This window comes from Manacus vitellinus, unplaced genomic scaffold (assembly GCF_001715985.3).
Source record: "Manacus vitellinus isolate BGI_N305 unplaced genomic scaffold, ASM171598v3 scaffold_52_pilon, whole genome shotgun sequence".
Lineage (NCBI taxonomy): Eukaryota > Metazoa > Chordata > Aves > Passeriformes > Pipridae > Manacus > Manacus vitellinus.
The window spans coordinates 2,814,206-2,828,658 of NW_021940628.1; the positions used below are offsets into that span (position 1 = coordinate 2,814,206).

The 14,453-nt window shown below is 49.3% G+C and overlaps 1 protein-coding gene and 1 long non-coding RNA gene across 2 annotated transcripts; one reads left to right on the plus strand and one right to left on the minus strand.

The window, feature by feature from the left end:
- Positions 1-2,670: 2,670 nt before the first annotated feature.
- HDAC1 (histone deacetylase 1) lies at positions 2,671-10,875 on the plus strand. The gene is made up of 13 exons (XM_008920590.2): positions 2,671-2,889; positions 3,296-3,413; positions 5,102-5,176; positions 6,535-6,673; positions 7,209-7,350; positions 8,177-8,269; positions 8,559-8,667; positions 8,780-8,920; positions 9,128-9,236; positions 9,330-9,460; positions 10,086-10,232; positions 10,316-10,364; positions 10,691-10,875. The coding sequence occupies exons 1-13, from the start codon at positions 2,686-2,688 to the stop codon at positions 10,716-10,718; spliced, it is 1,485 nt and encodes a 494-aa protein (XP_008918838.2). The 5' UTR covers positions 2,671-2,685; the 3' UTR covers positions 10,719-10,875.
- Positions 10,876-12,807: 1,932 nt separating this feature from the next.
- Positions 12,808-14,397, minus strand: LOC115307795. Its single transcript, XR_003916150.1, has 3 exons — positions 14,217-14,397; positions 13,709-13,847; positions 12,808-13,059 (listed from the first exon to the last, which is right to left on the minus strand). It is a non-coding gene; the product is annotated as an uncharacterized LOC115307795 (long non-coding RNA).
- Positions 14,398-14,453: the final 56 nt, after the last annotated feature.

The following is a 14,453-nucleotide window of genomic DNA, read 5'->3' on the forward strand; positions in this document are numbered from 1 at the left end:
CAGTGTGAGAGGTGTTGTGCAATTCTCTATTTCATCGTGGTTTTGGGTCTGAAATCAAATAAAAACTTGTTCTTGCTGCTTTTTTCCCCTAAGTGGACGTGCCCCCGTGGAGGGGGCTCTTCCAAATGTCTGTGTCAGGCGTGTGGGGAGGGGTTTTATTGCTCTGGAAAAGTCAAATGGGAGGTTTGCAACCTGTGCTGGGTCACTGACTCAGTGCCTTTGGAAGGGCAGGGCAAGGAAGAGGCAGGGTTAGAGCTGTGGGTGAAGTGAAATCGAGCCCAGTTTCACCACACAACTGCTCCCTGGGCAACACCAGCCTTCCAAAAATGCCAGGGGGAGCCTTTGGGCCCTAAAATGCCTGGTTTGAACTCAAGGAGTGCCAGAGTGGCACAACAGGTTGGGAAAAAAAACAGTCTCCGTGTCCAAATTTAGCCTCAGTTTGCAGGAGGGCAGGGTCAGGTGGGATACTGGGGGGAAATCCCTCCCTGTGAGGGTGGTGAGGGGCTGGAATGGATTTCCCAGATTAGCTGTGGCTGCCCCATCCCTGGGAATGTCCAAGGCCACGTTGGACAACCTGAGCTAGTGGAAGATGTCCCTGCCCATGGCAGGGGATGGCACTGGGTGCTCTTCAAGCTCCCCCCCAACCCAAACCACCCTGTGATTCCACGAAATCCACCCCTCTCTTTGGGATATAACGTGCTCACAGAGCAGCCTGCTGGGCTGGGAGCAAACCATAAATCTTTGCAGGCACATAATTATGCCTTAAATACAAAATAACCGGTTGTTTGGTGCGAAATGCTGAGCAGAGCTGCCTCCCCTGAGGTCTTTGCTGCACGAGCTCAGGTCCCACGCTCTCGTCTGGAGCTGCCCTCCCTAATTTACACCCTGGTGAAGGTTTCAGTGCCTTTTTTTTTTTTTTCTTTCCCCCTTCACTGCTCTTTTCTGAGCAGCTGACAAACATCCACAGCGTGGCTGTTGCTGTGGTGGAGAAGGAGTGTGGGATGCAGAGGGTGGGGAAAAGGTGATCAGGTGTCCAAAGGGGCTTTTTTGGAAGGGTTTGGATGTAACTTCTCCCTCATAAGCTCCTCGTGAAGGGACTTGTGTAACCCCAGCAGGTGAAGAGGTGTCTGTGGAGTTCACAGTCTCTTAATCTGCTCTGACACTCGTCCAGGGCTCCACAGGATTCCTGGTGGGATGTGCCAGCACAGGGAACAGGCTCTGGAGGTCAGGGTTGGCCCAGGGCGTTCCACTGACAGCCTGAGGTGAAGATGATGCTGATTTTTTTAAAACTTCGTGAAGTTTTGTGGTTGTATTTTCTATCTAGGGTCACAAACATCTCGTATTAAGTTCCCCCAAGCTTGATTTAGGGACAGTTTTAGGGATATGTTTTACTGCAGGGCTGGTTACTCTGGTAAAACACCTTCACACGTTTCAGAAAACGGAATTATTTTCAGTAAAAAGATGCATTTTGCCAGAAATAATTCTGCTTTCTGAAGCTGTACTGAAAGAACACAACGCCCCATTTCCCTGCAGCCCCAGAGACAGGTAAAAATTCCAGCAGCAGAGTTGTCTGGGCGTGGGATTTGCACCATTTGCATCCACTTTGACTGAAAATAGATCCACGTCCACAGGAGGGAAGAGCTCCGGTGCTGTGGGGAAGCAGCAGCTTCTCCTGAATGTTGAGATGGGTGATGAAATATTAATTCTCCCAACTGAGTCACCAGCCAGACTGGATTGAGTCTCCTGCCTTCCTAAACGGAGCAGGAGTTGTACAACTCCATGAACAACTTTGGTTTCCCAAGGAAATGAGGCTTGGGAGACGTTCCTGCTGCTGCCTGAGCGTTTCCTGCTCCTGGCAGCATTTGATCCGTGCCTGCTGCAGCCAAATCAGGCAGGAGGCACCCATCTGAAAGTTAAATTTCTGTACATTTCAGGAAAATTAAGTTCCTTGGGAAAGGAAGGGGGCAAAAAAACCCACCCAACCTCAGCCATTGAGCAGCGGGGGGAGGGAAACGTGAGCTGGGCTTTGGCTGGGGAGGAGACAATCCCTGTGGGGAGATGAACTTGCAGGAAGGTGACTTTGTTGCCTTGGTGTCCCTGAGGGTGGCAGGGAAGGCCTGGGATTCCTCTGGAGGATTGCAAGGAACGAAAAAAAAAGGGTGGAAAGGGTTGAGAAGGTGTCAGAGCACGGCTGGGCTGGGGACAGAGGGACCTGCCCTGGGTCTTGTTTCGCTGGGGCAATTAGTAAGGAAGGGAGGCAGAGGCTGGTGCCTGGGATGAGGCACTGTCTGAGCTGGGATTAAAATCCCGTGTGGATCCTGCTCAAGGAAACCTGGGAGTCCTGAAGTGTGAGGGGTTTTCCTGTGCTGAGTCAGCACAGCTGCCCAGAACTCCTCTGGTCCAGACCTGGAGCTGCCTCCTCTTAACTTACAGAATGGAGTGATTTGGGATGGAAGGGACCTTAAAGGTGATGTGATTCCAACCCCCTGCCACGGGCAGGGACACCTTCCACATGCACAGTGTGATGTTTGTGGCTCAGACTCTGCCTGGATTGGCTTCTCCAGAACCAGCATTGAAAACTCCCTACCTAAATTTCCACTTGAATCCAGGATAAACTTTTCTGAATCCCTGGAGATCCCTGTGCAAAGAAGAGGGGACACCCCATCCCCTCTGAAGGACAAATGAATGACAGATGACCTGCTGGCTTGGTTGGGGTTCCCTTGGAAGGCATGGGGGTTTTTTTTCCCTGCTGTAACAACCCCCTTTCTGCTCCCAGGGGACGTTGGGAACTACTATTATGGCCAAGGCCATCCCATGAAACCCCACAGGATCCGGATGACCCACAACCTGCTGCTGAACTACGGCCTCTACAGGAAGATGGAGATCTATGTGAGTTGTGGGGCTGCTCATCGAGGGAAATAGTTGTGAAAGGTCACAGTTGATGTGTCAGGTTTTCACTGTGGAGCTTCAGACTTGTCGAGGAAAAAAAATAAACAAACCCTTAAGGGTTGTGCTGATGTATTTCTGGGTTTTTTTCTGAGTGTTGTAGTGAGATGTTCTGTGCTTCAGAGGAGCTTTGGAGACTGGAAAGCTGCTTTTTTTCCCCTTGCAAATTAAATTTGTGTTGTGTTTCTGCATATGTGACACACTCCAGTAGTGGCATTTCTAAAGAAAGCGAGTTTCTCTTGTTTGACACTGCTGGTTTGATACTTCTTTATTTTTTTTGCAGTTCCTGGGAGTAAATATGGGATTGGAAAGGGGGAATTTATTCTTTTTTCTTTTTCTGTCCTTGCAGCGTCCTCACAAGGCAAATGCAGAGGAGATGACCAAGTACCACAGTGATGACTACATCAAATTCCTGAGGTCCATCCGCCCTGACAACATGTCTGAGTACAGCAAGCAGATGCAAAGATGTGAGTTGGGCTGCAGGTCCTGCCAAGGTTAAAACAAAAACCCCAATGGATCTGGGGAATCCGTGGCCTGTTGTGGAGGTTTGGGATAAAAAAGAGCAAGAAGAACCAGGGGGAAATTGTCTTTCTCCTGACTTCCCTTTTGATTTTTTCTGGCAGATCAGTCATTTTAAAGATGGCTCAAGCCAAAAAGCAAAAAAAAACCCTTTTGACCTGCCTGTCTTTATGTTTTTGTGTTGTGTTTTGATGGGAACTCTCCTAAAAAATTCCCTTCCTGGCTCAGAGGTGACTGACCAGCTCCATTTATGAGCTGCATGGATTTTGAGTTAATGTGCTTGTCTTCAACCAGAGGTGGGAAAGAGTTGGGTAAATCAAACAAACAAACTAAAAAAACCCCTTCTCCTCAATTATCCTCCAAACCTGCAGTAACTCTGAAGGGTTCTCAGGGCAGTGGCAGTTTGGAAGGGTTGAGATCCACGTTAATACCTGGCAGCTTTGTGTCAGGATGGTTTATTGTGAGCTGATGTCTTGTTCTGACCCCTCCAGCCCATGGAAAGGCTCTTTAATGGTGATTTTAAGGTTACAGGGACCTGGTTTTGGTCTCCCTGCAGCTTTGAGCTCACGGGTTTTTTTGGCAGGGGCTGCAGCAAACTAGATTTTTAGCAAATACAGACAGAGTGGGGGAGGCTCAAGCTTCATTTAAACAGTATTTTGGTCTTGGAAACCTGGTGTGAGCTGAAGAGGACAGATATTAAGACCCAAGCACATAAGAGGAAGGGGGGTAATATGGTTTATGAGTGATATACTCCCTACAGTCCATGATATTCCTTAATACACCAAATGACATATAGCAAAGTGCATATTTCCCCAAAGTGACCTGTTTACCCCTGGAGCAGATACAGCTCATGAACACTCTGCTCTCTCTGGCAGACAACATTTTTCTGCTCTGTGACTTCCCCAGAACTAAGGCAAAATGTGAAAAATCATCTTAAAGACACAAGGACAGAGCTTTTCTTCAGCAAACCCTGCAGAGGAGCAGCCTCTGTGTAGCTGGAGAACAGCTGTAAAGGGGGTGAACTGATTCTGCTGATGCCAGACTTGGGCAGGGTAACCCAGAGGGGCACCAGGTTTAATTTCTTGTGATGGGAAACGCACAGAAATGGGTGACTTAAATTCTCCTCACTCGACAGAGGAGGTTTCCAGCCACCTCTGCAAGCTGATTATCCAAACTCTGCCCTGCTGAAACAGCTGGAAAGTGGGAACAATCACTTCCTTCTGGGTGTCCCTGTCCCCAGCTGGGAGCACTGGGGCTCCCTCCTCACACAGCCTTTGTGGAGATGACTTTCCAACTCGTGCTGCTCTTGCCTTTCTCATTAAGCAGAGAAGGGAAACACTCCATGGATGTTGTTACAAAAAAATACAGGTTTACTTTTGTTTCCCTGTTGGTAAAACCAAACCTTGCCAAATCTGGGTTAGACACAAACCTGCTGCTGGGTGTTTTTTTTTTATTTTTAATAGTGGAAGTGGTTCCAGCAGAAATTTGCCAAGGGCAGAACTGCAGTTCTGCTGAGAACCTAAAAACTGGCTGATGTTGGTCACTCGTCCACTTTGCCTTTCTAATCTGAGTGGTGATATAAGCTTGGGGTTTTTTTGTGGGTTTACCTCACTAATTGTTTTATTTTCTTCTCTAGTTAACGTTGGGGAGGACTGCCCTGTGTTTGATGGGCTGTTTGAGTTCTGTCAGCTCTCTGCTGGAGGCTCTGTGGGTAAGATCACAAGTCGTGTGCTCTCTCCCTTTTAAGCAAATTCATTTTGTGTGGTTCTGTCCAGGAAACACATTGCTGTAGGGGGTGCTGGGGAAGCTCTGTGAACCTATTTCTGATTTCCTTAATAATTAGATCCAGATTTCTCCCCGTGTGAGTCCAAGCTCTGCATATGGATGGATCCCTCTCCATTTTAGTCTGGGTTTCCTCACTGAGTATGTGAAGGGCTCTTTAAGTGGTGTAACAGCATCACCAGTGGTAGAGTTAAACCAAAACCACAGCAACAGCATTTAATTTAAAAAAAAAACCAAAAAACAAACCAAACATGAGCTGCTTTACATTAAAAAAAAAAGTTGTTAAAACCTTACTGTGGGCAGGGATAACCTGGAAAGGAAAGAACAGGGTTGCTTTATCTGTTGGTTATAACAAAAAGCCTGAACATGAACAAGGAGCTGAGGGGTTTCAGTGAGTTCCCTCAGAGCTGGAACATTGAAATGCTTTCACAGCTCTCACAGTTGCAGCCAGGCAGGTGTTATTGTGCTACAGAGCTTTGTGGCTGCCACATCACAGTGACACCTCCAGGTCTGTTGTTTCCTGTGACGTGGTGCAGCAGCACCCACAGCCACTGGCTGCACTGTGGTTTTTGGAGCAGCTCTGAGCTCTCTGGTCCCAGGGCTGGAGATTCCCCAGAACAGGTCGTTTGCTTTGATCCTGAGAGACTTGCACAGGGAGTTTACGGAGGGGGCTGAGGGAAGGGAACTTCCTTTGCCTAAATGCACATTCAGCTGAAGAGGTGTTGGATAAAACCTTTCATCAAAGCCTTCTGTTGGGGGCACTGAGAAATCCAGAGTGTGTTCAGTGGGACCCCAGCTGGGCACTTGTTTGGGCACAGTGTTTGCTCTGAGGCAAAGATGGGAAGCAATGAATGTGTGCAGATAGAGCAGAACCTGCATTCTCTCTTCCCCCTTTTCTTCCCCCTTTTCTTCCCCCTTTTCTTCCCCCTTCTCTTCCCCCTTCTCTTTCCCCTTCTCTTCCCCCTTCTCTTCCCCCTTCTCTTTCCCCTTCTCTTTCCCCTTCTCTTCCCCCTTCTCTTCCCCCTTCTCTTCCCCCTTCTCTTCCCCTTTCTCTTCTCCCTTCTCTTCCGCCCTTCTCTTCTCGCCTTCTCTTTCCCCCTTCTCTTCCCGCCCTTCCCTTCCCCTTTCCCTCCCCTTCCCTTTATCAGTTTGGGGACACATCCAGTGTTAAACCCTCGTGCTCTGTGCAGGACCCAACCCCCCCCATGAGCAGCGCCGTGGGAAGGGCCCGTCCCTGCCACAGCCCCTTTGCTCTGGTTTTTACCTTCTCTCACTGTGCCCCCCCAGCCAGTGCAGTGAAGCTGAACAAGCAGCAGACAGACATTGCAGTGAACTGGGCAGGAGGCCTCCACCACGCCAAGAAGTCGGAGGCTTCTGGCTTCTGTTACGTCAACGACATCGTCTTGGCCATCCTGGAGCTCCTGAAGTAAGGACAGCACCTTCTACCCCTCTGCCTGCCCCTCCTGCCCCATCTTCTCCTTCCCAGCCTTTCCTTTTTGGAGCTGTGTTTTCCCAGGAGGGGCTGAGTCAGCTTTTGGGGTGTCTCCTCCAGGGATGTCTGTGTTATGCACCGTGCAGGGAGCAGAGGCTTCTGGAGCGTTGTGCTGGTGCCCTTTGTCCCTTCCCTCTGCCACCCACCCTGGAAAAGAGGGCACAGCTGGCACGTGTGACAGCTCCTGGCTCAGGGCAAACCTCAGTGGGAGGCTTGGGCATAAAAAAGCAGTTTATTGGCTGGAGCTGAATAAACTGAGCTGAGTCTGCCCTCAGCAGCAAAAGGCACTTTATTTTCCTCTGTGGGTCTGTTCCACCGCTGACCAAGGCGTGTGTCCCTCCTCTGCAGCTCTTTCCCTTGTGGAGCCTGGGAACCAGCCCCAGATTCCCTTGTTCTCGTTTTTTTCTGCTGGTGAAGGCAGTTTTTACTCTGAACAAATGGCATATCCTGGCTCCTTTGTGCCCCCCAGGTATCACCAGAGGGTGCTGTACATCGACATCGACATCCACCACGGGGATGGTGTGGAGGAGGCCTTTTACACCACGGACCGTGTCATGACCGTGTCCTTCCATAAGTACGGGGAATACTTCCCAGGAACAGGGGACCTGCGGGTGAGACTGAAGGCCTGGCTGAAAATTGCCCTGGAATTTGCCCTTCTCCATCTTCCACTGCTCTCCTGGGTGTTCCTGCTCTCACAGTGACACCCTTTTCCTGAGGGCAGAGGTGTAGGTTCAGCTGGTGGAGTGGGAGCTTTGTGCCTGGGGTCGTGTATTGAACCCAAGGCTTTGGTGTCACCAGTATTTTGCTCAGAAAAGGGGCTCTGAAAATGGTGAGTTGGTCATCTGTAGCTGCTTGGTCACCCAGGCTCTTGGGGGAAGGTTTCTGAGTGGATTTATCCTGTTGGCATTTCTTCCTGTAACTCAGCTCTTTGTGTTAATGAGTCCTGGTGGTAACTGTGTCACTCAGGTAGATCCAGGTGTCCCTCTGTGACTTCTGGCACTTCCATGCCCCATTTCTCAGGGGTGAAGGGTTCTTTACCTCTTTTTATGTGCTTTTCTAGTGGAATTACGTTTTTCTGATCTAAGTTCTCCTGCCTTTCACCCGTGAGTTGTGTTTTTTCAGCCCTGCCCAGAGTTTGTTGCTGATGCAGCTGCAGCATTTTTATCCTGGTGCAGCCACTGTGCACCAGGAACGAATTAATTATTTTTAACAAGTTATTTTTAATAAGACACCCGGGTATGAGAGTGATAATAGAAATGAAAATATATATCATTTTAAAGCAGTGACATGGTCAGCCCAGACTGGGACTGTGGGCTGGGCTTAATATTGGGATTACACTGCTGGAATTCCAGGCTTCCCTTCCCGGTTTGGAGCACAGTTTTGGTGTTCCAGCTGGACTTCTGGTGAGCTGTGGTCTCTCCTCTCTCCCTCCAACAGGACATTGGTGCAGGCAAAGGCAAGTACTACGCTGTGAACTATCCCCTCCGGGACGGCATCGACGACGAGTCCTATGAAGCCATATTCAAGCCTGTAAGTGAACTCCTCCTCGCTGAGTGGGTCACACTTTGTCCCTGGAGCCATTCTTTGGGGAGGCTGATTGGGTTTTCTGTGCTGAGCCTCACCAGGGGCTCTATTCCCCCCGAACAATCGCGGCCTGTCCGGGAGCTCCAGCGCCTGAGAGCCCCAGTGTTCCAGGGCAGGGGAATCAGCAGCTGTGGGAGCACCAGGGATGTCTTCGTGGCCCTGGCTGACATGGGTGTCACTGTGCTGCTGTGACAGTGTCCTGTGCAGAGCATGTAACAAGGGGTTTGTTGTTTAGGTGATCTCCAAAGTCATGGAGACATTCCAGCCGAGTGCTGTTGTCCTGCAGTGTGGATCAGATTCCCTCTCCGGGGACAGGCTGGGCTGCTTCAACCTCACCATCAAAGGTAGGAGCACACAGTGCCTGTGCTGAGCTGGCATCACTGAGATTCCATGGAAAAGTGTGTTCTTATGCCATGAGTGTGACCTTTCCTCCCCCCACCACTGCTTTTTCTGCAGGTCATGCCAAGTGTGTGGAGTTTGTGAAAAGTTTTAACTTGCCCATGCTGATGCTGGGAGGGGGCGGCTACACCATCAGGAACGTGGCCAGGTGCTGGACCTATGAGACTGCTGTGGCTTTGGACACCGAAATTCCCAATGGTAATTCTCCCAGACTGAGGGCCAGTGACATTCTGGAACAACTCAGGGAAGAGGTGTTGCTGGGGCAGAGGCAGGAATGCCAAGATTGCTTTTGTTACCTCTCGGTTGTTTCTGTGGGAGAGCTTTTGGATGCCCTGATTTGCTGTAGCTGTTCCAATTTCCATTCCAGTGGCAGCTTGGTGTTTATTCCTTTTCATTTGCCCGCAGAGCTTCCATACAATGACTATTTTGAGTACTTCGGGCCAGACTTCAAGCTCCACATCAGCCCCTCGAACATGACCAACCAGAACACCAACGAGTACCTCGAGAAGATCAAGTAAGTGGTCGCTCCTCCTGGGCACTGGCCCTTCCCTGGGGCCTCCAGGGAGGCACCTGCTGACCGAGGTGTTCCTTCCCTGGGCGGCTCCAGGCAGCGCCTCTTCGAGAACCTGCGCATGCTCCCGCACGCCCCCGGGGTGCAGATGCAGCCCATCCCCGAGGATGCTGTTCAGGAGGACAGCGGAGATGAAGAGGAAGATGACCCTGAGAAACGCATTTCAAGTACGTGCTTGTGCCTGGCTGGGTGCCAAAGAGCCCTGAGCTGCAGGAGGAGGAGGAGGAGGAGGAGAAGGGTGTAGGATTTAGATCTGCCCGGTTCTGGAGTCTCGGTTTGAATCCGTTTTGTGTTTCGTGAGATGAAGCACTTGATGCTGAGCACTGCACCCTTTGCCAGATGATTTCCATAGTGGAGAAACTCTAGACTTTAATGTGAGAGCCCAAGCAGTTCCTGGGATGTAGGTGCTGGGACAGAACCCTTTCTGGGAGACTGTCAGGTGTGATGCCAGAAGTGTCTTCCACCGTGGAAATGGTTTGTAGCCAGATTGGCCTTTAGGATCTGCCAGACAGATTTCTCAGTGGGAGGCTGGTTAACCTGCTTATGCTGTCAAGTCTAGACATCACACTGTACCTAATCCAAGTTGTCCATGTGATCTTGGATCCTGGGCATGAGCAGTGAGGAGGGATGAGTTAAAAGATGCAGCAGGTACAGTGTTTTTATCGTGGCCTAATCCTGACTTAGGTAGGCTCCTCAGTTCACTCCAGTGAGTAGATGTACCCAGAGAATTAGTGCCTGGAGCCTCCTGACTTGTAAATCTATTCAACCAACCTCTGTCCTCTCCACACTCAGTCCGCAATTCCAACAAGAGAATATCCTGTGATGAGGAATTCTCTGACTCTGAGGACGAAGGGGAAGGAGGGCGCAAAAACGTCGCCAACTTTAAGAAAGCCAAGCGTGTGAAGGCAGAGGAGGAAAAGGAGGAAGAGGAGAAAAAAGGTGAGCAGGAGAGCTGGGACCTGGAGCTCTGCCTGGCTGGTACTTTCCCCACTGCACTGCCGTGTGTCTTTGTTTTTTCCTAGATGAGAAGGAAGAGGAAAAAGCGAAAGAGGAGAAAGCAGAACCCAAAGGGTGAGTCTGGAGCCTGCTGGGAGGGTTGAGGGGGTGATGTGGCAGCTTGGCTGGCTTTGTCACAGGTTCTTAACGGGCAGAAGTTTGCAGGTGTTGAGCAGCCCCCCTGATAAAACGCTGTGAGAGCCTTCTCAGGGCTCAAAAATGCTGCTTAAAAAATCAAAATCAAAACACTGCACCTCCGTTCAGCAGTATGTTATAAATTTTAGCTGAAGAGGGGCCAGATGAGCAGCACTTTTAAGGCTGCAGCTCTGGCTTGTTGTTTGAGCCTGGACACAGCTCAAGCTGCCTGTTTAAACCAAATCCTTTCCTTCTTGCTTCCCCAGGGCGAAGGAAGAGCCAAAATCCACCTGAGCTGGACGGGCCTGTCCGTGCGTAGTTTGTCGTAGGTTTTTAGCTCCCGGGTTGCCTCCTATTCCACAGGATTTATATTTTATATATGTTTCTGTATATATTTCTATATAATTGTATAAATGACTTGAGGACTGTAAATTATTCCTTGCTGCACTCCTCGCTGGGAGCAGAGGGGAGGATTCTGCGGAGCAGCCAGACCTGCACTGCCCAGATTTGGTGACTGGGAAGTTTTCACTCTTGCCTTCCACTGCCTCCTTAGCGGGTCTGTAAACAAAAAAACAAACAAACAAACAAAAAAAAAATCACTTCCTTTGCTCTCTCCTCTGAAATAACCTTGGAAAAGAATAATTTAAGTAGAAGTAGTGTCTGCATTTCAGGTTAGGTGGAAAGATGGCCATGAATTCTTTTTGTTTGGTTTTTTTATTCTTCTTTTTTTTTTTTTTTTTTTTTTATGGGAGAATCCGAGTTCCCAATTGAAGCCTGTGAGAGACTATTCCTTTGGTCTTCAGTTTGATTCCACTGTGGCAAGTTAACTGCAAGCTGGTGCCACTTCTCAGGGTCAAATAGTGCAGTTCTTGAATAGAGTTGGTTCCTCCCTGCAGCAAACTCGTGGAAAGAGATGAAGCAGCTTAAAAACAACCTGAAAAGTGATTTTTTTTTTTTAATTTTATTTTTTCCTTTTTAAGTGAATCAGCCCCAGAGCCCAGATCTGGAAAATGCAGAATGAAAACCACCCGTGTGTGGTGGCTCAGTTTTCCAAGATCTGGCAGATCCAGGGAGTGTGGCAGCATTATGCACCTCGAGGAAGGGAAGGGATGGAGCTTTTATACCTGTTTATTTCTATACCTGTGCCCCTCTTTGTGGGGGGGAAAGTGAGTTACTGCCCCTTTGGCTTTGTTTTTCCTGCTCTTCTGCCCTTGGCTCCCAGCACTGATCCGTGTCCTGGGCTGAAACCACTGCAGAAATCCCCAATCCCTCTCCAGCCCAGCCCCCAGCCTGGCTGAGAACTTCAGTTGATGTGTTGTTAACTGACTGAAATACTATTTCTTTTTTTTCAACCTGAAGTTACAAACGTTTTCAAATTGAATTTTCCTCCCAAGGCCAGTAAATACGAAGAACCTTTTTTTTATCTGTTGCCTTCCTGAGGGAACAGCAGATGGGGCTCTGAACGCTCTCTACAGCTCCTTTTCCTCCTCCCACACATTATCTCACCCCCCGAAGGTCTTTTGTGACCGGCTCTGCCCCTTTCTTTAGCATCTCCTTTTGTACAGCTGATCATTAGCCGAGCTTTCGGTGGAAAAGTTTGGTTTTCAGGCAGTTCCGACTCGCTGCTCTCCTTCCTCAGGGGGATTCCTCCGGCCCTCAGGGGAGGACCTGGAACCTCCCCCGGGAGCGCTGCCGAGGGTTTCAACTCTAATAATGCTGCTAAAAACTTAACACAGGTTATTTTTTCAAAGGGTTTATTTTTTTAAAACGCTTCTTTCCCCCCTCCCTCCTCCCCTCCTCTCCCTTCCCGTTTTCCACCGTGAGTTTTTTAGTCTCTTTTGGATCCGGGTGACGTGTCACTCCTGCTCTTCAGTGTTTGTATGTGAAGCGAGAGAAGAAGAGATCAGTGTAACTTTGTGTCTGGGGGGGGGAGGGAGGGAGGGGAAATATATTGTGGTTTTTTAAAGATGCGTTTATTTTGAATTTTGAGAATCTTTTTAATAAAAACTGGTACATTTCTATGGTTGGTGTGAGTCTGGCCTGCTTTCTGCTCAGAGGGGACACTGGTGGGTGGGTGGGTGAGTTCATTTTCAGAGCCACAGCTGGATGTAATGTAGATCCCAACAAAAAATTCCAGGTGTAACAATATTTGGGAAGAGAGGTGAGTGTTTAATCCCATCCACCAAAACATTTTGTTTAGAATCTACTCGGTGAAAAATCAGTTTCTTTTATAAATGTCCAATTTTGTTACTTTTTTTCCCCCTCTTCCCTGAAAAATTGCTTTAGTCTAATTTGTAAATGTTTGGGGGGGGTTGTTTTGTTTTGTTTTTCTGTTTTGTTTTGGTTTTGGTTTTTTGGGGGATTTTGGGGGGTTTTTTTTGTTTTTTTTTCCTTTTGCCTTGGATTTTACAAAACACCCTTGAAATTCTCCCCCCGGCTCCTCTCTCTGGGAAAGGTGACTCAAAATACCACAGTTTTGGGAGGAGGGGGTGTTATTTGCTCACGGCTCCAACCGAGGGTCACTGGGGTGGTTTTTCTGTCCCAAATTCCAGCTGGGTTCTCCTCCAGCAGCATCCCTGGTGCTTAACTGGGTTTGGGGTTGGACTTGCAGCACTTTGTGGTGCTCAGAGCTCGCCTGGAAAAGGAATAATTAACAATGGGAAGGGCCGAACTTAATTCACCATTTGCACGAGCTTAATTCACCATTTGGATGAGCTTAAGTGGTTTTAACCTTGCGTGGAGCGAACCAAAATTCTCTAATTTAATTAGGAGCAGGTAAATTGTGCAGCTGATCACACCTGAAATGGCCACAGGAGCCAACTCTGCTGGTTTTTTACAGCTAAAAAAAATAAAAAAAAAAAACCACCAAAAAAGCAGCTTTGTGTGGGCACAGTTGACTTCCCAAACATTTTCCTCCCTGCTTCAGGGGGAACCCCGTTATCCCTTTCACGGGAGCACAGGAGCAAATCCTCCCCTCCTGGAACAAAAGCCACCCTCCACCCCTGTCCCCCCCGGTGCCTCCGCAGTCCCTCTGTTTTCCAGGGATTCCTAAAATGGCTGCCACGATGCAGCTCGGGCGGATGCACCGGGATGTGACAGACCCCGAAAGGGCAGCTCTGGTTCAAAAATGGGGCAAAACACCCCCTTTGTTTCCACCACCACCCCCCCTTCCACGACCAGGGATGACTCCCCTGCTCCCTTGGGAAGCGGGTCCCTTGGTTTTGCTTCCCAGAGGGATGTGCTGCACAAAAAAACCAAGGAATTTTGGGGGCATTTCCACCTACCTCGAGGCTTGGGAGGAGCCTGGATGGTCCTCACCCCTTCCCAGGGTGGTGCCTGTTGGGCAAACAATGGGGTTTTTTTTTTTGCTCTTCTCCATCTTCTTTGCCAGCCAAAACAGCAGGAGCAGGTGGGAATTGGGAGCTGGGATGGGAATTGGGAGCAGGCCATGAAATGGAGGGGCTGGCGGGAGCAGCTCCCCCCGGGCTGTGCTCCTTCCTTCCTTGGGAAAAAAGCCACCTTTCCTCGGGAAAAGCCACCTCAACCCCTGTGCAGGTGACAGAAGGGATAGAGGCACCATTGTGCCCTTGGATTTCCCTTTGTTAAGGAAATCTTTGCTCCCAGCGCACGCCTTTTGTGCTCTTTTCAGCAGAGAGGAGCTAATCCTGCTCTAAAGCCACTAAAAAGAAAAAAAACCCACCACCAATTTATATCAGAGAAACCACGCTCAAAAATGGGAATTTCACCCAGTAACCTTCATTGTGAGAAAAATACCGGATTTTTCAAACTCACCACCCCCCCACACCAGGAAAAATCGGGTTGGATCTCTACAAAAACAGGTCCCCAGCAGCCAGTTGAGCAGCAATCCCGGGGTAGGGACAGGGCTGGTGTGGGAAAGTCCTTTGTGGTTGTGGCTCTACATCTGCTGCAAGTCAATTAAGTGTGAGCAGTGATTAAATGCAGCAGCTGTTGAACTAAATAAGCAACTGCCATCTTCCCTTGGCCCTTCCCTGGCATCCAGGACAAGAA